Below are 23981 nucleotides of genomic sequence, written 5' to 3'. Positions count from 1 at the left end.
GGCCGGGCCGTGCCGGAGGAGCCGCCGCGGAGCCGGAGCCGGAGCCGGAGCCGGAGCCGGAGCCGGGCCGGGCCGGGCCGTGCGGAGCCGAAGGAGCCGCCGCGGAGCCGGAGCCGGAGCCGGGGCCAGGCCCGGCCGGAGCGGGCGGAGCGCGCAGGCGCCTCGGGGCGGGCCCAGCGCGGCTGCCGGAAGGGCCGCCCCGGCCATGCCGAGCCTCGCCGGCTTCCTGCGGGTGCGGGCGGCGCCGGTGCGGTGCGGCAGGGCTATGCCCGGGAAGGTGCGGGCAGGGCCAGGATAGGGAAGGGGGGCAGGGGCGGGTGGTGCCCGCGGTGACCGCGCCTGTTCCTCTGTTTCAGGGAAAAGCAGCCGCCAAGGGGCCCGCGGAGCCGGGCGCCGCCGCGGGACCGGTGGTGGCGGCGGGCGGCGGCTCCGTGAGGGTGGCGGTGCGCGCCAAGCCCGGCGCCCGCTGCAGCGCCGTCACAGGTGGGTCTGTGGGCCGGGGCACGCTGGGGAGCAGCGACGGAGGGAGGGAACGCACAAAATCCCACCCGAAAACTAAAGCGAGTAGTTCGGCTCTCCGGGAGTAGCTGGTTGGCGTCCCCCGTGTGCAGCGCTGGGTGGCGCGGTGAGCACGGGGTGAATCGTGATGCTAAACCCTTCGGTTTGGCACGCGTGGTTTAGTGCGGGCTCTTTGTGTCCCAGGAGTCTGTGCGGTTTTATTAGAGCCGTAAAAGTTCGCTCTAATAAACCGTGTTCTCCCTGTGCAGCCCTGGGCTTGCGCCTGCACGCATTGGAACCGCTTTCACACCCCGCGTGTGTGTGAGAACCGCGGGCTGTGGCAGTGTCCAGGCTCCGCTGGGGACACAGGGAACTTACTGACAGTGTAACTCCCTGAGCAGCTAATTTAACGAGCGGCTTTTGGGGCGGTAACCTGGTTTGAGTCTTGTTACGTGGTGCCGAGCAGGAAACACCTGCACCAGCATGGGCAATTGGGAGGAGCTCCGAGCGGTGCCCCCGTGTGAGAAGGCTGGTAATTCATGACTGCACTCTGATACGGCATGAAGGCTTCACTGCTTGTGATGTCAAGGGTTTATATTTGATTGTACTGGCTGACAGTCGAGGGAATTTATGAAATACGGAAATGTCATCCTGCTAATCTATACATTTATTTGGTTTTAAATTAAAATGCTTTTGAAAGCATAAACATTCATTTTTAGGGAACAGTGACTAGCTGTTTTAAATATTTTGAGCATAAACTCCTCACACTATTTGTTACAGATGTGACGGCTGAGGCAGTAGGTGTAGCTATTGCTGCCCCTCCATCAGAAGGGGAGGCAAATGCAGAGCTGTGTCGCTACCTCTCTAAGGTGCTTGAAGTGAAGAAGAGTGACGTTACTTTAGAGAAGGTACTTCCTTTTCTTCCTTTCAGTTTTGCCCTACTGCAATTGAAATTCAGGATTTTGAAACTCACACATTGAGTACAGGGAGTTACTCCAAGTTCAGTCTGAAAGACACTTCAAAAAGTTTAGTTGAGTTAATGGAATGATTCATTGAGAACTAACTTAGTGTAGGAAGAACTATGGCTGATCTTGAGATCCTTTAATCAAAAGAGTTACCATGATAATGTTTTGCAAATCTGTAATTCATGTGTTCCGTGTTCTTCAAAGATTCTCTTCTTTTCATGTCAAATGAGTTCACAAAATTTGTCTTGCAGAGAATGTGCATTTTATTAATAACTTTTCACTTTTTAAAAAAAATAACTTCTGTATTTGAGTCAAAATGTTCTGACATTTAACTGTCACATATAAGCAAGAGGGTATGTTAGCACTTGGGTTGTAGCTGGACCTCAAGAGTTTCTCTGTGTTAGAATTTACATGTCTTTACTTCAGTGAGTGGAAACTCTGTTTTATTCATTGCACTGAATAAATAGTTTATTTTATTAATTCATTGTACTTGAAGTCAGCCTTTCCAGCCATTTCCATTTATAGTTTATGACCATAAGAGCACAATGAAAAATGGTGCTTTTTATTTTTATCTGTTGGTTTAACAGAGTAGTTGTAGAAGTCTTTTAAAGAGTAGTGGTAAATGGTAAGATGACCAAAGAATTGAGCACTGTGTTGTGAAAAGGTAGAGATGAAAAGCTTTGAGTCTTGTTTTTCCTGAATCACGGGCAAACTGCTTAATTTTTTTATCAACATTTTACAAATAGCACTGTTTTCTTAACTTAAAGGGTAATTCTCTGAAAGATAGTTTTTTTTTCTGTGTTTGTCTGAACCAGGGGGGTAAATCACGTGACAAAGTGGTGAAGATTTTGGTATCAATGACACCAGATGAGATTTTAGAAAAACTGAAAAAAGAAGCTTCCAGTTGACCTAAAACAAGAGCAGGAAATGGGACAGTGCATCTTGGTATATGGACTGATATTTGTTCTTACTTAACGTAGTGCTGTTGAGAATGTGGGTAATGACTACAGAGATACTTCTTTCCCCCTGTATAGCTGAAGTTTTTCTGTAGGTTTGGTTAGAAAACTGAGATGCTGTATCTGCTTCTGTCACTACAGACTTCCTTCTGCTCTGGAGAGTTTCCTGTGGGTAAGAGTTGTCCTCTTTCCTGGTCCCTAAACAAATGGTTTAGGAAATGTTTTTCTTAGTGAAGCAAACATTGGTTAACAAAGTGAGAGGCTTGGAGTGACAGCCTTCAATGTGAAAAGTGGTACAAAAGGACAAGTCTGGATGGCAGAGACATAAAGAAGACTGTTCCCTCTGATACCTTACAGCAGGTACTGTGTGCAGCTTTTCACTGTGGGCACTTATAGACATCTAAAATAAATGTATTTGAAGCCAATGTGCTGTTGTTGATCACACAGAAAAGCTAAAAGTAGAATCACCTGAACAACTGAAAGAAAACCAGAGGTTTTCAGTATGAAAAACCAATGCAGAACCCAGTAATTGCACACCTGGGGTCACTTTGTAATAGTCTGTAAATAGATTCCTTAAAGGTAGAGATATGATCATGTGTATCTGTGCCAGTTGTATGTTACCTGTAATGATTGTTTTTAATAAAAGGGGCAAAAAGTATTACCAAAGTTTGGATTGTGTTTATATTTTTAACAAAGAAAGAAGTTGTTTCCTAGAAGTCATGTAATGGAATGCTACTCTTAAACAGCCTTTTGTTACAATCTGATGAGTAGTACAAAAATGAGTAGTTGTGCAACCCCTAGAGAACTGAGCAGAGTCATTTGTAGAACAGAACAAGAAGTCTGAAACAAAATGGGCAACTATACTCCAGTTTCAGGGCTGATGAGAAGAAGGCTGAGCTTTTCTCTTTATCACTCTTCAGAGGTCAGAGCAAGATTTAACTGGCATTTCCCAAAAAATGTGTGTGATATCACACATTTCTGGTAGGGGCTTGTTTTTGCCTCTGCATCACTGCTGATGTCTGCAATTGTCCTGTGGCTGTCATGTTAAAAAGAATGTAATGGCTAAAGGAAAAAAGATAAACTGTTCTGAAGGTTTGCTTAAGGTTTGTCATAGCTTGTCCTGGAAAATAATGTTATGAATGCATAAGCATTTATGCAGATGCATTACCAGATTGATACTGTACAAGCTTCATCTCTCATAATTGGCTTTCTCATGGGCAAAAATTCTTTTGCTTTAGGGAATTCTTTCAGTTTCCTGTTATCCTAAATATTGCAGTGGTTGCTTTTGGAATTAGAGCACTGGTGTTTGTCAAGATGACAGCTCCAAGACGACTCATTTTAAAGAAGTTATGAAAAATGTTACTTTCTGGAGAAATAAGTCTAAATTCTGAATTCTGTTTAATGGTTTCCACCTGAGCCCCTTACTTTCTCAGGCATTTGGGCAGCCATACATTGCCTCAGTCCTCTTTCCTTACTTTTCTTTTCAGTCTGCACAGGCTGATTTTGTTTTACTGTTCCATCAGTTTTGGTTCACCCCTCTCTGCTGTTAGATCTGCTCTTGCCCAGCAGAGGGGTACCGTGTCTTGCAGAAAAATTAAGGCAAAGTAAACCAAGGCAAAGTGGTGTTTGTTTGTTTGTTGTTGGGGTTTTTTCTCTTATTTCCTAAACTTCCTATCACGAGTAGAAAACAACAATAAAAAGGCTGAGGAATTCTCTATTTATAAATTACATTTGGAATTGGATGCTGCAACATTATAAAGTTTTCTTTGAAAGCTTCTATACTCCATGGAAATAATGTATTACACTTTCCCATGACTTCAGGCACAGACTGAGGGAGGAGCTGTGTGGACAGATACAGTCTCTGAAGTACATTGATCTTCAATGATGATTATCTACAATAGCTAACTTAGTTTTTCAGTGCCCTCTCTGTCTTGTCAACATGTTCTGCCTAGGCTTTGCTGGCTTCTGCCTTGGTTTCTTCACCTTTCCTAAACACCTTCAGCTGGCATTCTGCATTTATTTTTCCTAATCAATGAAAGTAACTTGAATTCTAGTAGTGTGGCAAATAAAGCCTTTACATGCTGGGAATGTACAATTTATTTAATATGAGTAGCCAAAATTATTTTAGAATGGCAGTGTAAGTAACACTGTGGTATTGCCATATAGAATCATAGAATCATATTTAATATCTGACAGCCTCTTATGTCAGTGGTTTTTGTGCTGTCTTCCAGTCATATCCCTAACATCTTGGTTGTGGATTTATGTAACCTGGTGAAATACTTGGGAGGCAGGAACTGCTGGTCCACTGTATATCAAAAGAGAGGTAGAGAAGGGTTAAGCAACTTGTGTGACCAAACAATGCCAAAACTGTGATTTAGGCGTAGCTCCTACAAATCTTGCATTGAAATCCTAACCTGTCAACTGTCTCTTCATGAACACAGTAAAATGTCTTTCATTCTATTGAAAAAACTGTGGTAGCAAATATCCCTTACTCCAGCAGAGTATGTTTTTAATAGAGAAGAGCTTTGTGATATTGTAAGAAGCTTCTTCCAAGAATTTCAAAACACTTTACAAATCCCTGCTCAAAATAAATTCTTATTCCTGGACCAATTTAAAAATTTAACATTGTGGTGCCAGTTGCTGCCTAACTTTTACTTGTACCTGCTTTATCCATGTGCATTAAGCTACATGATTACTCAACTATTGAAATCAAACACTGTCCTCTTTCCCTAATGCATGGTCTGACCAATTTCAGTAAAATCTGGCTGATGGTGATTCAGTATCTTACTGCTTGCAGGCCTGGGCAGTCAGTGCAATTTTTAAGTATAATTAAGTTATTTAAACATTAGCAAAATAGAAGTTATCTGAATAAATTCTGTGCCAGTTTTATGGCATGGAAGGGTCTTAGTCTTTCATCCACTCAGTTACATTTATTTTCTAAAATCCAGCTTTGGATGTAGGTTTCATTGTAGTAGTGTAATATGCTAATTAAGGATATTTAATTATACCCTCTGAAACTGGCCTCTTTGCTCTTTTTCTTTCAATCCACTCCATTTATCATCTGCAGCGCATTCCTATCCCTCCTTTTAGTCCCAAGTGTTTCTAAATCCTCGTTTTTTCAGGTATCATCAGTCTAAATAATCCTGGATAATTGACGACTTTGTCAAGAACTGGCAGCAGCAATTTAGCAGAAAGCACAGTTTAATGTCTTCCTGCTTCCAGGAAGATAGGTACACCTGATTTTCCTGCTCAGTTCTTCACATCTCGTTCTTGTTTCCCCTCTTATAATGTTTATTTGCTTGTGTAAACCTTGAACTGGCTGAGTTTTTAAAATTTTTTCTTCATTACTTCTACCTACTGTATTCCACTCTTAATGTTTTTAGTCCTTCCCTTGGGAGGATGATTCATTGTGATATTGACTGTTTTAAAATGGGCTGCCCTGTCTCCTTTGGGGAACACAAGTGCTTTATCCTCCTGTAAAACCTGTCCTGGTTGTTACTCTCTAGGAAGGGGCTGCATTTGGGGCAAAGTGCTCTTCATACAACTGAGGCACAATAAACAGCCAAAAAGCTGCTGAAGAAATGAAATGCTTGCCTGAAAGGAGGGGTCTGGTACTTCTCTGAGATACTGGGAGTTCATTTCTTCCTGGTCCCTTGTTTATTGGCTTCTCAAGTAACTGTTACTGAGCTGTGATAAATTTTCTTTGATCTATAAATGCTGCATTTATTTGTTCTTTCAAGAGCTGGGGAAGTTAGAGTGATGAAGTATCCACTGTGCCATCTTACTACAGCCTGAGGGTAAGTTTTTGGAATATTGTTTAAATAACATTCTGAGTTTCCAAATCTGAAGTATGGCAGGTGAAAAGGGAAATATATTGAGTATCAGTTCAGCAGTTGGTCACTATAGAAACGTGCTGTAAAGAGAGCAGTTAGCTGTGGACCCAAGGAAAAAAGAACAAACAACAGAGGGTCAAAGCCTCATTTCCTGCTGCTCAGATAAAGCAGTTGTCTGCCTTAAGAGAATAGCTGGGGTTACAAACTATGGTTCTGGGGTGATTGTAATTAAGTTGTTTTTTTTCTAATACCTAGTAGGTGTGCAGTGCACGTGGGAAGGGCTGCAGCAATGCTGTTCCTTTGGCCAGATTTTGTTGCTATAGTGCTTTGCAAACCAGGATGCACTGAAGCATAATTTATAACAAATTTCAAAGCTCTCAACATGCGTTAGGACATACTTTGTGCCCAGCTGTCTGACAGGGGCATTGCCAAGTTGAATTTTATAAAACAAGCTATTTGTGTGGAACCCTTTTATTTCCACCAGTGCTACTTTCCATAGTTTGTCTTAAAATCTATGAAGGTTTTTTGCTTCCTTTCTGATGTTCAGAAGGTCTGTGGGGTTACATTTGATGGAGGTATCAGCACACATGCTCAGCCCCAGCAGCCACCTTCCTACCACATCTGGGCTCTCTTGCTGCCTCTCACCTTCAGTTCTGCTCCTGCTGTTCCAGGTAAGTGCCCTCCAGCAGGACCAGGCTCTCTGGGGCTGTTTCTGCACTTTATTTGTCACATCAGCATTGTTGCTGACACTTATCTCCTTACATGCCACCACATTTCTTTTTCTGTTTTTTGAGCCTGACAGCCCTTAGAGATGCATTCATTGTGGAAGGAGGGAAAAGACCTTGTGATACAATCTTTGCAATCAGAGTCCAAGCCTGTCCCTTCCAGTGAGGCCCTGTGGCAGCTCTTTGTAGCCTCCTGGCATTTGCCCTTTAATGAAATGTCTCCTTTTGTCTCCAGTAAATCTGGCAGCAATCAGCCAGCACTAGGTGAGGTCATGTTCCTGCCATGAGGAAAGATTGCTGGTAGCTACTCAGATACACTTCTGAACAGACAATTTTCTTCAGTTTCTTAACTGCCATTTTACAATGGAAGTGCAAACTGTTACTAATAAACCTGATAGGTTTATGGGGTTTGACGAGATTTTTCCTTTTTGTTCGAAAAACCTGATTAGGCTCATCACTGACTGAATATAAATGCTAATACATAGAGGGAACCAGCCAGGCTAATTGCACTTGGCTAATTTCACTTAATGAGAATGTCTGATTCCCTTCAGTCACTTCCTCACTGAGTTCAGGTTCAGCTGCTAAAGCAGACCCAGGAGCTTTTTGTTAAATATTTTTAAAAGATGATCAGCTTATAATGATGTTCTCAGTCTATGACTTCTGGTTACTGTGATTGCTGTCACATACCAGCCAGAATAAATTTTTTTCTTTATTTTATACCATTCCAGGCAATATTTCTGGCAGAAGATAAATGTGAAAATAGAACATCTGAAAACATTAATTTGACAATAGCTGTTGTTAAATTGTGGATATGAGGCAAGGCCTGTCTTTCAGTAGTCGAGTACCTGTGTGTGTAAAAGCAGAGAAGGTTTAAGATCTAATTAAACACTACTTTCAGTAGTCTGAAAAGTATATAAATCCTAAATATGCAAAAACAAGTAAAGTGAGCCTGCCAGAGGAGGTGTTGATATACATTTTGTGCACTTAAAGACAAAAAGAATGTGTAATACCAGAGCTTGCCATAAGCTGTTCTGCCAGCTTTAGGGGGCTGCCCTTGCAAATCTGAATTTGAAAATATTTTTGTTTGCTGATCTTGCTGTAAGGTAGGCCTCCACAGGAAACCTGTAGAAAACCTTTGGTTTCTCAGCTGCATATAATTCCTGCTCACTTCAGTGAACCAACTTGGTCTTTTTGCCTGGGGAGGAATTTAGAGCAGTGCTCCAGGTTTTACATGCTTGGACTTCCAAACTTAAAATAAGCAATTCCTGTTAGCTCATTTTAAGGACTTAGCTATTTTCAGGCTGGGTTTCTGGCTTTGCCCTGTGATTATCCAATGTTACCTTGATGAGACTCTGTGAAGAAACAGACCTTGTTTGTTTGATGCCTGGGTTTGCATAACATGTTAACTTCTCAAATCAAAAAATAAAGAAAATAAAACATGAGAGGAAGGAATGGAATAATTTTGTTAATCAAAGGTTAATTTATTGGGCTAGGAGCAATTTTGCTTGGCTTATGGGCTTTGCAGGCTTGTTCTGCATGTCCTTCTAAACCCTGCTGGGAAGGAAGATACACAGAATAAAGGGCATAATAGACTCTAGATGTTTTATAGCACCTCTTCTGCTGTTCAGCACTCAAGTCAGAATGGGGAAAAAAACCTGTCAGGTTTTCAAAGACTATAAATCTAATAATTTGCAATAGGAGTTTCACAGTTATTTCTTACTGGCAATCTGGGAATCTAGGTGGAAAAAGGATATTACCTATGGCCCTCTTAGTGTGACTCCTGAATCCTGCCAATCTGAAATTTTCAAACAGGAAAGATTCATCTTCTGAAATTACAGGTTCATGTGAGGGCCACTGATGTGTGGTTTAAAAAGAGCATCTATTGATGTGGTTGTTGTTGAGAGTTGTATGGGTTAAAATACAAATTCAGATGAAAAAGTTGGTGAACTGCTCATAAGTAGTTCATCTATTCTGCCTTCCCATCTTATTTAAGTAAATTGATTCTACAAAGGCAGCTACATCTTGCCAATATTTTTTTGTGTTGGTGGCTGAACTATTACCCCTCACAGCAAGGCAGGGCTAACACTTTGTAATTGCTGTGAGGGGCTGGCACATCTCCAGGGTAGGCCAACTGCAGCTCCTGGGTCTTGTCTGCAGAGCTTTGTCCAAATTGTTGTGAGGTCTCCCACAGGTTCACCTGACGCTGAATTGGCAGCCCTGGGAGCCCAGCCTCCAACCTTTTGCACCAGGAGGAGCTGCTGCCAGAAGTGCTCAGTCAGGTTAGAGGATATGGTGAGCTGGTTCTGCAGGAGAAGAGAGCTCTGGACTGTATTAAAAATGTTTCTAAATATGAGACACGCTCTTCTGTGTCAGAAAAGGAAGTGCTAAGATGCTAATTAAAGATAAATTTGAACTTGGAGAAATTCATGCCCATCATTGGCACCTTTGATTTCTGAATTTCAGACCTAGCCCTTCTGCTGTGTGGATTGTCACTGTTGGAAAAAGTGCAAATAGCAAAAGAGGATGACACTTCATGGTTTAAGTGAAATCACTTGAGAATGGTTAAATCAGGTTTTCTGATTAACTGACTCACTTGATAGTGTAGTATGTGAGAGAGTGAATCAAACACTTAATTTTCCTTTGCTCTGCTGTCTGTGAACAGCATCAAGCCAAAGAGACACCCATCTGCCTGTCTTCCAGATTATGTGCTTTCTCCACAAAGGAGCCTTTGGTCTAATGCTACATGCTTGTTCAATTTTAGAGGATAAATACAGCCCACAGTTTCAGAGGATAAATAAATCTGCGACTTCTTAGTTGCAACAAAAAAGTGTGACTGGAGGCAGGTTTGGCAGCAGAGAATAAGCCATCAAGACTGTCACGAACGTTGGATTGGCAGCAGAGGAGATAACTATATTTAAGGGTTTTAGAGAAGAACTTGTCCTAAACAATGAGGTTTGAGCCAATTGTAGAGAGTAGGACTGCTGATTATCCTATATGCCTTATGTGTCCATTTTCATGAAGGACAGAATCTTTTCAAAAGAAAAATGTCAGACTTCTAGGTAAGAAAATAAGAGCATATAAACAAGGTATAGAAACCTCTGGGTTTTGCCCCTTTTCTCCAGTCTTTTCTGTTTATAATAACTTACAAATTCTCATTCTAGATTTGCGGGGGGGGGTTCTTGGAGATGCATATTCCTCTGTTCCTTTGGTAAAGCTCAAAATCTCTTGTTGCCCCTGTAATACAAATAATAATATGAGTATAATCAAGGTTGTATTTGTTTTGTGATTATTCTGAACACTGGAGACTAACAGTAATTATAATACCATTAAATAGTAATGGAAAAAGATTGAAGAGTGGATCATGAGACTCCTGGAAGGAGAAGAAAATCTTGCTCAGTTTTCTTCAGTACTGCATTGCATTCCTCTCTTTTATGGCAAAAAGAGGAACTTAAAATGATTTCTGAAATGCTAGGGGTCAAGAGTGCCATGTAAAAGACAGGTTTGTGTGGGAAAAACTAAGCAGAAATTAATTCAGTTTCAGTAATTAGTTTCCTGTAATTTTAGCCGTGCAGTAGTAGAGATAATCCGAGATACTGCATTTAGAGCCCAGAGACAGGAATATAAGTGTGAATAAAGCAATTCTTCCATATACCTCTGTACCTCTCACCATGCAATCTGGCTGCTCTACAAGGCAGTGTAAGGTGGTATTTTTCTCCAGTCTTCTTTCGTTATGTGTTCACAGCATAAAGCTCCTGTCACGTGCTTGAAACTTTGTGTAATCCAAGGGATAAGAACACTGTCCATCTGGAAGCCAGGTAATAGAATTTCGTGGTAACACTTGGTGGCAGGATCTGTCATGGCCAGAGGTGTCTGTGTAGGTCTGTGCTTTGCATGTGGGATAGAGCAGCTCCAAGGAGCCTTGCAGCAATGAGGCCATTGCCTTGGCCCTTGCTTTGGGATGGGTGTGTTTTAGGGAAAAACAGATTTCTTTTGTGCAGTTCAGTCTGTCTGCTTTGTCATGTGTGAGCCACAATGTGTACATTGGGCCCTGATTGCACAGTGTCTCTGTGGCTGTTGCAGTGTTGACAGTGTTCATTTGTGAGGAGAGATGATGTACATGACCCTGGCTAATGATCCTCTAACACACAGTGCTTCCAGTCCAAACTGGAAGACAGCATCCAAGGAGGAGGACAGGCTATGCATGCTAAATACCTCTCCCACTGCACAGTCAGAGTAGGCTCATTACAAATGTTAAAAATGGAACTTCATTTTCCTTGAGCTTTTCAATTTCCTGTTAATACCTTTCACAGAGGAAAAATGTTTTTTGTCAAAATCATTATTATTTAAAGTCATATAAATTTGAAAGCTCTTTAGAAAGTGACAAATGTGATTTAAAATACCCATTTTAATTGTTTCTTAAGTATATGATCTTTGGTTTATTCCTTTATTTACTTTTGTGTATAGCGAACTTTCCTGATAAAGAGTCAATGAAGAAGATTTATAAACTGAGTTTAGTATAATCACATTCTGGCCTGTATCAGTATTCAGGATGTATTGCTTATCCTAATCTGAAGTGATGTGTTAATTTGACTTGGAAATGGAGTAAGATGTGGACACAGAGTAAACAATTTAATGAATTAAATAAAATCATAACTACAGCTAAGTGATTCTGCTGTAGTGTTTTGCTAGTTAAAACAGAAGGCCGTGCTGTTACTGCATGGGAATGTGCAGTTTATCAGCTGCTGGCAGATAATCAGCCCTGCTACCAGACTGTGCACGGTGCAGCTCTGCCTGCAGGCTGGCAGTGGCACGGGGCCGCACGGGGCATCGGGGGCCGCGGAAGCAGCAGCCCCAGCGTGGCACTTCCCCACCCCGGCTGTGGTGCAGATGTTACACACACGAGATCCTTCATGCATTGTAACATTTGTTTAGGTTCTCAGCATGCTGCAGTGGACTGACTGCTCCTATATATTTATATCTGTTATGCTCATAGAAGAAAATGGGGTTTGTTTAGCTGCTTAATCCATAGGAATTTGAATCAGTTCTGCTCTTTGGACCCTTTTCTTTCTGAAGTCTGTGGTGTTCTCCACCCTGTCTGTATTAAACCAGGCAACTCCCAGTGAGGTGTCAGTGATTTTTATTACCTACAGTAATTTTCTTTTGTTTAATAACCTCCTCTCAGCTTTTGAAACTGAGGCACTCTTGTGTCATTTACTGAGGTTGTCATATTAAACTCCTCTTGTCTCTTGCAAGCAATAGTAGGGGTGCTCCATAGAGATTTTAATGGTAGGGGCTGTAAGGATCCTGAACTCAGCTGGGATCTTTAGATAGGCTGCTTTTATCCCAAGTGGTGCAGACAAAAATACTACAAAGTCACCGCCACACACTGTTCCACAATGAAGCTGTCCCAAAATAACCAATCCATAGCTGATGATAAACAGTGTAGTGGGTGAAGAGCTCTCAGGCTTAAGCTGTTGTTGAGAGAAGGAATTGGCAATGAGCCCCAGGGCTTCAAAGAATAGCTTTCAGAGGGAATCCTGAAAGTTTCTATACTAGTAGCAGAAAATGTGAAGAATCTGAGAATATTTTCTGAGCCATGTCTTGGGTGGCGTGGTTAGGGACAGGTTTCCACCTTCCAAACGTGGTATGGGAGGTGTGATTGAAGGAGACAGAAGCTGTTCATCAGCCCATGTTCCTGGCACTGCTGTGTGCATTATGTGCAGCAAAAGTGGAGTTCAGCCAGAGAGCAGCTGAGTGCGTGGACAGCTTTGAATCCAAAGACACGACAGGACCTGCTGGGATGTCTAGGATCCTCCCCCAGAGAATTAATGAGAAATAGATGCCATATGGAGGAATTCTCTTGCCAATGGTCTGTGATGCCATCTTTGTCCTCCAGTTCTCATCAATTACAAATGTCTTTTAAATAGATTTTTAATTAACCTTCAGTTATATGATTTCATCTTCTCAGCTACTAAGGACACTGACCTTTCAGTAGGCTCTTCTAGAATAAGACTTTATTTCTGATAAGAGGCTTTTGTTGCAATGGCAGATCTATCACTCTTTTCCTTCACCAGTACATCCCCTCTTCCATCATAGCTGACTCATCCATTCCTCCCTTCACCACTGTATTTTCTTTTCTTTTCCTGTAGGTGCAAAGAACAACTTTACCTTTTATGTTTTTTGAAACTCAGATGTTTAACTATGTAATTTTAGTTGTTTGTATCAACATTTTTGCATCTACTTGGATTTTTTAAAAAAAAGCAAGCACTGTACTACTTCTAAGTCTGGAATTTTGCTCACCCTTGCTGTGACTGTATGATGTGTATGAGAATGTTTATAAAATCAATGAAATATACATTAATAGCACATTCAATACAGTAATTGTCACAAGCTTTATTGATGTGGAATCTGGTTTGAGTAGATTGCCCCCTCGTTTTTAATTCACCTCTATATAATTCAGTGTTAACTATCAAGTTGGAGTACCCACACTTCTTAGTTATGATGAGGCTGTATTTATGCTGCTTAAATTTTTTAAGGCTTTTTCTACTGTGCCCCTAGGATTAGAATCACATAGTGTTTACTGCAGGTCTAGCTTTGAGAGCTTTCTAGGCTACAGAATCCCGTATATACATATATATACACTCTATAACTATGGAGTGACATAAAGACACTGTTTAAAACAAGTCACTGCCTTCATAGTATCTTTGGGTTTAGTTAAAAAATATTTTAAATTCAACAAATAAATTAATTTGCTCACCAGATTGTTTCTAATTCATTGTGTTGGGACATAAAGACCCCAGCTGAGATTTATATACCATACCTACGTTTTATATGGAGTAGCTGCTGCCTGGTAGGTTTTGTAGCCAAAATGCAGAGCACAGAAGAGGAAAACAGGGCAGAGAACCACAGTTGGAAGCTGAGACACAAAAGCGTTAAATGTGATTTGTAGCTGAGCATGTAACACGCATGTCTGGTTCTATTTTTGAAAACATCCTTTTCACTTTCTTTTTAGTTCTGGAAGAATGACTGGAACTGTGGCAAAATTGTCTTTTTAGAATTTTAAAGTAGCTTTAAGAGTTCTTGTCTTCAGAAGTGCTCAGATATGAGAAGCTAGTAAAACAGCTATATCTGAAATAACTGGCCTGGTGCCTGGGTAGTGATAGGAAGGCAAGAGTGAAAACAGTATCAGATTTAAAAAGCATTTCTAGGTCAGTAGTGAGAATATGTTTAATGCAGGTGTGCAGAGAAGTAAGATTAGGTTTAGCTTTTATTATCTAGCACTAAATCCATTTTGTCTCTAAAACCTGAAATCCTACTGGTGGGGTCTAAAGAGGTTCTTCAATTGGATTTACCCAGACTGCAGCATATGTAATAAACAGTGATTTGTTCATTGTCCCTTGGATCTGTCCACCTTACTTAAGGACTTAAACTGTGCCAGTGTAATAAGCCAGCTGCTTAACTGTGTCCAGATTCTGTATTTTGCCAGCTTGTTCTGTGATGGGGAGGTCCCTGGAGTCTGTGGAGGAAGAAATTTTGTTTTGTTTTGTTTTGTTGGTGGTTTTTTTGTTTGGTTGGTTTTTGTTTTTCATTTTTTTTGTTTCCCTCCCCTCAGGCTGTGATGTGGCCATAAAGTCACTTGATGACCAGCAGTCAAATCTCAACACTCCTTACTGTCCTTTGCAGGATACATGGGGAAACAGCCATGAAAGAATCCTTTAGCTCAGCCATGTTCCCTGCCCTCATTGCCAGTGCTCTAACACCATCCCTCCACTCCCATTTTCTCTTAGAACATACCAAAAAAAAAAAATCCTTCTGATGGAAGTATCCTCTGAGCCACAGGGCTGGAGAAATAGGATTTGCCCATGTTGGCAATTTAAGGTAAAGCTCCTTTACATTCTTACAGGAGTTCAGCTGGGGTTTAGAGGAACATATGTGCTCCCCAGGCTTGATGCTCCCTCAGCTCACTTCAGAGCGGGTGTTTCAAGTGTGTGGCTTGCAAATGAGTAAGATGAACTCGATCTGAGAAGAATGTGTGTCCCCACAGAGCTCCTGCACTAAACTCATCTAAGCTCCAGGGGTTTTGTATGCTGTATTTAAATGCTCATACCATTAAAACCACTGAAGCAGTATTCTTCAATGTGCTTTGGTTTAGGTCTCAGTGGCCTTCATAAATCAAGATGATATGAGGACTGAAAACCAGGCCTTTGCTGTGGAAAAAATAATTTTCTTGTTACGTAAAAAGAATATGTAATCATTTGAGGCTGGTTGCTTTTGGCAATTATTACTGTAATTTTATTTTTCTTGAGCACATTTTCAATAGAAAAATGTGTCGTTTCAAGCATTTCTTCAGAAACAAACCTCAGACATGACTTTGGACAAAAAGGATCCACTTTCTGATCATGCTAAACCTGGCCAAAAGCTGTGTGAAATGTCTTAAAATATAGTTGGGCTTTTAACTTTTACCTCAGCAGTACTGATTATAATCTTAAGTATTTGATTTATGTGGATATTTAAATACCATATTGTCTTTCCTCACACAGAATAAGAGCATTGAAAAAGCTTAGTGTCTTAATCATTCTTTGTAACATGTTTCAGTTTGAAGGTTCTGCTTGAATCCTTGAAGATTGTTTTTTTCATGGATGAGATTGAGCATTAATTATTTTTGTAGTTCTATAACAAATAACTAAGTTATTTTCATGACTTTAGCTCATTTCTTGAATAGATAAGGTTTTTTCTTCAAACAATGAGCAGAATCAGTTTTGATCCTTGTTATTGAGACATCTTTTATTAATGAAGCAAAGTTTGAATTCTACAGTATACAACAGCAACCCCCAAAATAAAAGGGAACCCATACTTGGGGGGGAAAAGCCAGCTGCTGAAGTATGATTTGATTTTAAAAAAAGGCATCTCTGTGTTAGGATAAAGACAACATTCATTTGTTTTCATGCTAGTCAAAAATAACATGGAAGTTATGCATTGAGGATGGTGATATGATTTATCCTGTTGTGTGTTTATCAGACTTGGAGTAAAAGGTAGGTATTAGCAACTTCCACCATCTCTTGTAAGAAATATGCATTTTAACAGGGCAGGGTACTTAGTCAGGGGCGAGCTGCACAGAAATAACACTTTGGCATCGCTCTTTCACACAAGCAAATGAGGACTGACAACCACTAAGCGCAGTCCAGGCTTTCTGAAGAAAAATATAGGCCATGGTAAACACAAAAATACATTCCAGCCTGCAGAGCCTAATGAAAAAATAAGCCTCTTGAGAGGCAAGATCATTGTGCACCACCACAGCATGGTTGCCATCGACTCTCCTGGCAGTGCTGGAGCTGCTGGACTCAGTTTTGATCTCTGGATTTCCCTCTGTGTGTTTTGAAACAGGCTGAATTTTTCCTAGGTGCTTTCAGGGAAACCTGATCTGCCCTATAATCTTGCTCAGCTTCTGGGCATGAGAGTATCAGCACTGTGCATAGTTCAAGCAGGGTTATGTAGCTCTCTTCTAACCTTCAGGGACAAGGAGACAGATTATAGCAATTTTTCCTGATTGGCAAGTGAAAGGCAAAGGAAATGCAGTTTTGCCAAATTGCTCCTAAGGTGGTCAGTAGCTGCTGTAAGGTGCAGTCCTGTTTTCCCTTCCTTCTTGCTTCATGTTCATACTCCTCTTGTTTGTCAGCATTAGAGAAGGTGTGACAGCACAGTTGGACCAGCCAGAAAAATTCCCCAGAGTTGTGTAATTCGGAGATTTTTGTTTTACTTAAGGAATAGGGATGGTGACAGAGAAAACCTTCTTTTTAATTTGATACAAAAAGCTTTTCCTTTCCAACATCTCAGTATAAGAAGCAAATGTGGACATGTTTCTTGGTTAAGCAGAATACTTATTAGCAAATTAATAGTATGAGTTTAAATATATTCAAATATATAACTGCTGCAATATATTAAAATATATTTAAACAGTAGATTAAGTATCTTTCTTGTTCAAGGAGTTGAATGTTGATTATATTTATATCTGAAATGACATTTGTCTGCCTGGTCTGCAGTCTCTACTAGAGAGCTTCTTGAAAGTAGTTCAGCTTCTAACTAACCTTTCAAAGCACATCTGCACATTTTTGTTCCCAGCTGCACAGACAGAATGAAATAGAGGTTGAATAGCAGTGAAAACTTGTAAGACTGGATCTCACAAATCACAGTAAGATTTTTTTTTTTACTGTGCACATTCTTTTGCATTCAAGTTTCTAGGGGCTTAGCTGTGATTTGAAAGCCTTTAAGCATTTTTTAAAATGCTAGTTAAGAAATTGTACAAAAGCTATTGATTTTTCTTAGCTATTTGCCATAGTACCTGTAATTTAGCATGATTATTCTTCAGTATCAATTAACAGTCCATGCAAAATTGTTATATGCCTTCAGGAATGGATTTAGAACTGCTGCAAAGCCCTATTCAGAACTTTGCATTCACACTCTGGGTAACGTGGCAGTCATTTTTTAATACATAACACTTATCTTTGTTTTATTCATGGTAATTATGATGTCTGAGCAAATGTCAGATGGAAGAAATCTCTTAAAGTCAGATTCCAGACACTGAATTTTAATGTTTACCCTGCAATCTCCAGCACAGTTAAAGCAAACAATTTCTATAGTGTCTGAAGTTGCAAATATTGAAGTTGCCCAGCTTCAGTTTTATCATCTGTAACACAGTGTAATGCACAAACTGTAATTGCAGGCAATACTTAGCTGGTTTTATTTAGCTTGAAAGAGATGGTAAACTGGACTTTATCATAAATACTAATTCATCTAAATGGGAACTGAGGTAATATATTTTGGATTTTATGTATTTTTCTGTCTGGTGCAAGGCGTGCATTTATTTAGCAATGTGTTCCTCTCCCCCCACCTCCTCAAATTAAACTTTTGCCATAATTGTTCTAAGGAAAAGTTTTGTAAATAATACAAGCCCTTAAAGTTGAATTGAGAGCTCTACTGGTGAGGCATGTGGGAATTATGAATATAAAAGCACAAACTGGGAAGCTGCACTGGCCTGTCTCTCTCCTGGTCTCAGTCAAGAGACTCAAAGTAAGACAGCTGAGACCATAAAATGTGTGATTCTAATTCATAGCTTCCACCTAGACCATCGTGATCTATCTGCTTCTACAGTCCACCCACAATGCTGAAAATTGGATTTGCCATTTTCTGGCATACTACACCACCTGGCCTTTTTTTGGAATGCTTTGCTGCACAGCCAGCGAAGTGGGATTCACAACACTGTCACGAAGATGGAAAGAGCTGGAGAAGAACCTGGGGAGACCTTAGAGCACCTTCCAGTACCTACAGGGGCTACAGGAGAGCTGTAGAGGGACTTTACAAGGACACGTGGTGACAGGACAAGGGGGAATGGCTTCAAACTGAAAGAGGGCAGCTTTAGATGATATTAGGAAGAAATTCTTTCCTGCAAGGGTGGTGAGACACTGGCACAGGTTGCCCAGAGAAGTTGTGGATGCCCCATCCCTGGAAGTGTTCAAGGCCAGGCTGGATGGGGCTTTGAGCAACCTGGCCTGGTGGAAGGTATGGCAGGGGGTTGGAACTAAATGATATTTGAGATCCCTTCCAACCCAAACCCTTCTAGGGCTCCCTATTCACTAGCTGAAAGATAATCAAAATAATAAAATAGTTATTGAGCTTGAGGAAAGGCAACAGATGAAACAGATCTGTTCCTTCTGCTGCGTTTCATTTCAACCTGAGATGCTACTCCAGATGGTGAGGAAGAAGAACATCCTGGTACAGCCTGACTTCCGCGGCATAGCTGGCAGTGTCGGGCTCTTTGCAGGAAGAGATGCACTCCCTCCTTGGAGGCAGGAGCCTGGGGTGTTTGGCACTCTGCACATGATTCTGCATTAAAAGGGAATTCCACCAAGGGCACCAACTTGCAGGCTCTCCACAGAGCAGAGGTAAGAACTTTGTATGATCTTGTACCTCCCTTTGTAAAGGCTCCACTGTATTAATGAGGATTCAAAGAAGTGCATTTCATCCAGTAGAACTTCTTAGAGGAAAAACAAACCTCTTGTGAAAAGATTTCTAACTGAATTTGAGGCAAATACTTCAGGGAGTGGGATATTAAAACCTGTATCAGAGCTAACAGTATTACAAGAAAAGCAGAAAACAAGTACTTAGCAGGTCAGTGAAGACACTTGTGTATGACAGCCTATGTAAGAGCTCTAGTGACTCTTTCTGTGTAAACACACCCTTTAGCTTTTAAAAGCATCTGATGAGCTGGGGGACTCTGCTTTTGACTTCTGTACTTTATCTTCAAATCAAGATGCACTAATTTGTGCTCCTTATCACATAATGCCATGACTTTTACAGCAGTCAGCAGGGATGGGGCCCTGTTTCTGCACAGCAGCTGAGGAAAATGTCAAGTACAAAGACACGCACTGCTCCCCTGATACAAATTAGCTGATCACGTAAATGGGTAAACAGAGAACTCTGACCCTATTAGAGCAGAATGCAGATAGTGGATTAACACTCCAGACTTCTAATTAATTACAGCGTGTCTCATCCTTCTGATTGCTGTTGAGTAGGCCATTCTGCTAACTTAAGCCCACAGCTGTCCAGTGCTAGCACTTATCCGTCAGTCCAGCTCCTTGCTCAGCTGTTGGCTGACGAGAAAATGCTGCAATCCTGAATGTCTCAAAAGCAGGTTTCAGAAATACTCAGAAACATCCTTACATGTGCACTCTGTTTTTATTGTGTGAATACTTAAAAAAACCCATAAATCTTAAATTCTAAGAACTGAGTAACACTCTGCACTGTTTATGCCACACAGAAGAAAGTACAGACCAGTACTGATCATAGTTCTTTTCTTCTATAACATGCACAAAGTATTTCATACAAACTACAGTAGCGTCCAAGTTTTACAGCTTTACTGAAATGGGAATTCCAAAATTTGTTACACACACACCAAATTTATTTGAAGATGACACAGATTAATCTAAGTTTGATATTACTTCTCAGGTAAAAGTTATGTATCACTGAACTGCTACAAGAAGATATATATCTAATTACTTATTTTTTATCCAACTTTTAGATCACTTTTTAAAAGGAACTCTGCAAATGCATTGAAGCCATTGAGTCAACAGACACCATGCCGACCCCATAAAATATTTCAGTAATAGGATTTCTCTTCTCAGTTTTAAGGCATCTGAAATTCAAACCAAACTGAGCTTTTCTCACTGTCAAAAGCCAAACTAAGGAATTCTGAAATTCTCTCCATGGAAAGACACAGTATGTTATTTTCAAAAAGAGCTGTCTTAAGGCAATGCACCACTGCTACAGGCTGCATACAAACCACAGCTATCCTCCCCTCACCTGTTTTGGTTTCTAAAATGTAACAGAGAGAAATCTCAGTGATGGAAGAAAAGACATGTACTAGTACATATTCAGACAAAAGAATGAGATAGAAATTTAATCTAAAATCTACAGACTCTAAACAAACTCCACATAATATGCTTTTATTATTCATAAAAGGAGTTCTCTTTTTCATTTCACACTACAGAAAAACAGCAATGGACTCTTACACTGATTCTTCAGTTATCTACAAAACTGTGGAAAAAATAAGAGAACTAAAAGCTAACTGAATTTGTTACATAGCATCACTGGACGTTCAACCCACAAGGATGTCAGTAGGGATGGTAACGAGGCCCTGGGTTGTAGGAGTTGTAGCCATATTGTCCGTAGTGGGATGAGTAGGATTGTCCTTGCCTGTGCTGCTGGTAGTTGTTACCCCAACCTCTTTCTGGCCTCTGATTAGATCTGTAGTCACTTTGCCAGTTGTATCTGTCCCCTCTAAAATATCTGCCATCTTGAAACCTGCAGTGAGGAGATATATCAAATTCTGACATAAATTATCAAGTCTAAAAAGATGATTGATAATGAATTGTTGTATTTAGCAGTTTTCATGAAAACCGTCATGTAACTCTTAATACACTCAAATATTTGTATGTTTGTATGACAAACTCATCAAAACATATCTACAGTCATCTGAGATCACTCATGAATTTCTCACCCAACACACTAGTTGCTAAACTAGGAAGGACAGTCTGTTTCCTTACACAAACCATTCCCAGGCATTAGGTGAACTGCTGGAAGTTTGAACAGAGACTCCAACAGACCATAAATCTAAAAAACAACCCCAAGGCACATCCGTAGTGCATCAAAGCCAGGTCCCATCCAGTGGCTTCGTGGTTGAAAGCTTTGGCAAAGCAGGCTTAGGTACAGTTACAGCCACCTAACAGCACTGAGTCCTGGAATTTGTATATTCCCTAAAACACATACTAAAATACTGCTACCACAGTCTCCTGCAGATTCCCACACTCAAGACACAGTACCTTATCAGTGGCATTTAGCCATTGTTCAATCTAAAGTTTGTCTTTTCAGCTCTATCTCAATTCCCATCAACGCTTGAGCTGCGTCAGTCATTTTGTTTGGGAATGGTGTGGTGTAGACAAACAACATTTGCATAAAGTTCACTTTGTGACCATAGTGTAGGTGTAAGAGTTCATCAGTTCAAAGAGCCACAGAGTTTCTAAGAACATCTTAAACAGTCACCTTTTTTTACTCTGTGATCCTGTGTTTAACTTAATGACAAGCTTCTCAAGTGAGAAGAAGTTAGAATGTTGTCCTCCTTCAGATAAGGCAGAAATCCTATTTAGATATTTAGCTAAGGAGTCTTTCCAATTCCTGGCTGGACTGAGTTTAACTACTTTATATTAAAGGCTGATGTTAGTATTCCCAAATGTACTGTATGCTGTAATTGTTGTTTTTCAGTCACTCAAAAATCTGTCCAAAATTCAGTAAAAAGCTGCAATTACATCTTAAAGAAGTAATTCAAAGTCATTTGCTCTGGCAGGTAACACTGTACTTGCCAGACAGATTGGATGATTGATTTTACAGTCACTTCTACTGAATAAAAGAAATACAGCCTAATCTTAAAAAGTACAGCAAACATTTAGCTTACAAATGAAATGTTTTCTGGACAGCTAGAGCAGATAATCACACTATTAGCTCGTTCCTTTGCACACCTTCCTGCCAGTTATCATCCAACATAAGACAGGGTGCTTAGTTTTGCAGAAATCTCATCTTTCCCCTCTGGAAAAATGGTCCTGGGTGAGCAGGAACAAGCCCCAGGGCAATGGGTTCAGTGGTTCCAGCTCATTCTTTACTAAAAAGCAAGTAATTTATCACTTTTGTACACAATGCAAAAACTTTGCCACTCAATACACAGAAAATGTAAAACCTCATTACTTTTCAGAGAAGACTATATTTCTCTTAAACATAGTTACCTATGAGGTAACAAGGAAATAACTTGTATGAACAGAACAGACTCCCATATTTCTTCTGAAATAAATGATCATTTAACTGTATTTGTGAAATGACCACGATTAAAAAGAAAAATCAGTACCGATCTCTGTTTCTCTGGTTGCCACCAGATCTGTTTCTCCATTCTTCAACTATAGGAGGGGGATCTGCAGGGCGTTTTAGATATTCTTGGTATTCTTCATCATCTGATGTGAATCGATGAGCAAACATCATTTCATAATTCGGGGGCATGTCAGCCAAGGAAGTCATTCTGAAAACTTTAAACACAAACACAACAAAAGTGGCTTTAGCAAGGTATGAAGTCTGTCATTGTAATAGCCACCAAAATCCACATAGTGAAAATGAAGGACAAAGAAAAGTTACACTCAGATTAACACAGCTCTTGGGTTTTGGGAAGACAACACAGATGTCTCACAGAAAAAAGTACTTCAGAACACGCTCCCCATCTACTCCTGATCCACTTTTAGCAGGAAAAACGTTCCTGCAGTCAACTTGAAAAGTTTGCTAAGGTAGAAGATCACACAAAGCCTACAGATACACATAACCAGCAAGACAGGCAAAATAAACAGATTTATTCACAGTAACGTATGTGTTAATAACTTGATTCAGGGAAAGGTCACCACCTAAGAGGATGCTAAATTACCTCACAGTATGCCTGTCTGATGGGATTTGTGTTTAAGGCTTTAGTTTCCTTGTTTTTGTATATATGCATTTCCTATTCAGATGTTGGTGTTATCTGGGACTTTACATCAGCAAAATCTGGTCTTAATAGTAAATACTGAGAAAGGCTCTAAGCCCAGTGTTTTAACAAGCCCCATGTAATTTACAGCATTTATGGTGTCTGGCTCTGGACTTCCAGAATAAGCTCTTCTGCTGTCTCCCAAAGATTTGCTGGCAGGAACACAAGAGCTAAAATACACACCCTCAATGGCCAAGCCCAGTTTGGGGCTTCTGTCTGCTGTACCCATGAGCAGACCGGGCCTAAGGCCTTTCCCGGGGAATGAGTGCGGTGCTCCTGTGGCCCCAATTCCCCTTCAGCAGCCCCAGACAGGCGGTGTCTGCTGCCTCCAGAGCCCCTGCGCAGCCTTCCCCCCGCCAATGACGCAGCGCACACCTCCCTGAGGCAGGTGTAGGAGTTATTCCTGCAGGATGCATCCTCCTTTCCTCTGCCCGGAGCTAACCTCGTTAGTTTTTATTACGAGCTATCTCCAAGGAACTTTACTCCTCAAGTCTAGGGCAGTCGGGGTGAGGGCGGCGGGGGCAGCACTGCCCTGGGGACCCGCCGCTACAGCTCCTCCTGAGCAGCTGGAGCTGCTCCCCTCACGGTCTGTCCTGTTTATATCACATTCATCCCGCGGGGGCCGGGACCGGGGACACCCGGCACCGTCCTGCACCCAAGGCCAAGCAGGGAGCGACGGAGGGGGCTGGCTCCCCCAGGAGGGCTCCGCCGGAGGCCTCTCCCCTCACAGCGGGCCGGGCAGAGCTGAGGGGCGGCCGCGGGGGTCGCTCCCGCTCCCTCCTCCCTCACAGCCCTCCTCCCTCCCTCCCCCACAGCCGCCCCGCCGCCCCTCACCGCGCCTCAGCCGCCGGAGCCGCCGCTGCGATCCCGCCTCTTCCGGGCCGGGCCCCGCCGCTTCC

General features: G+C 41.3%; 2 protein-coding genes across 2 annotated transcripts; one reads left to right on the top strand and one right to left on the bottom strand.

The window, feature by feature from the left end:
- Positions 1–190: 190 nt before the first annotated feature.
- Positions 191–3077, top strand: C10H15orf40 (chromosome 10 C15orf40 homolog). The gene is made up of 4 exons (XM_069025564.1): positions 191–277; positions 357–483; positions 1279–1406; positions 2279–3077. Exons 1-4 carry the CDS (start codon positions 206–208, stop codon positions 2369–2371), a joined length of 420 nt encoding a protein of 139 aa, XP_068881665.1. The 5' UTR covers positions 191–205; the 3' UTR covers positions 2372–3077.
- A 16613-nt stretch (positions 3078–19690) lies between these two features.
- RAMAC (RNA guanine-7 methyltransferase activating subunit) lies at positions 19691–23981 on the bottom strand. Its single transcript, XM_069026011.1, has 3 exons — positions 23917–23981; positions 22426–22600; positions 19691–20834 (listed from the first exon to the last, which is right to left on the bottom strand). Exons 2-3 carry the CDS (start codon positions 22590–22592, stop codon positions 20645–20647), a joined length of 357 nt encoding a protein of 118 aa, XP_068882112.1. The 5' UTR covers positions 22593–22600; positions 23917–23981; the 3' UTR covers positions 19691–20644.

The sequence above is a fragment of the Aphelocoma coerulescens genome, chromosome 10 (assembly GCF_041296385.1).
Source record: "Aphelocoma coerulescens isolate FSJ_1873_10779 chromosome 10, UR_Acoe_1.0, whole genome shotgun sequence".
Taxonomy (NCBI): Eukaryota; Metazoa; Chordata; class Aves; order Passeriformes; family Corvidae; genus Aphelocoma; species Aphelocoma coerulescens.
Note: the sequence above shows the minus strand (reverse complement) of the source record. Positions and strands in the feature narration are given on the sequence as shown.

Coding starts and splice junctions, on each gene's coding strand:
- C10H15orf40 (XM_069025564.1), top strand. CDS start 206: ATGCCGAGCCTCGCCGGCTTCCTGCGGGTGCGGGCGGCGCCGGTGCGG. Junction 484..1,278: donor CCGCTGCAGCGCCGTCACAG/GTGGGTCTGTGG, acceptor TATTTGTTACAG/ATGTGACGGCTGAGGCAGTA. Junction 1,407..2,278: donor GTGACGTTACTTTAGAGAAG/GTACTTCCTTTT, acceptor TGTCTGAACCAG/GGGGGTAAATCACGTGACAA.
- RAMAC (XM_069026011.1), bottom strand. CDS start 22,592: ATGACTTCCTTGGCTGACATGCCCCCGAATTATGAAATGATGTTTGCT. Junction 20,835..22,425: donor AACCAGAGAAACAGAGATCG/GTACTGATTTTT, acceptor TCCTCACTGCAG/GTTTCAAGATGGCAGATATT.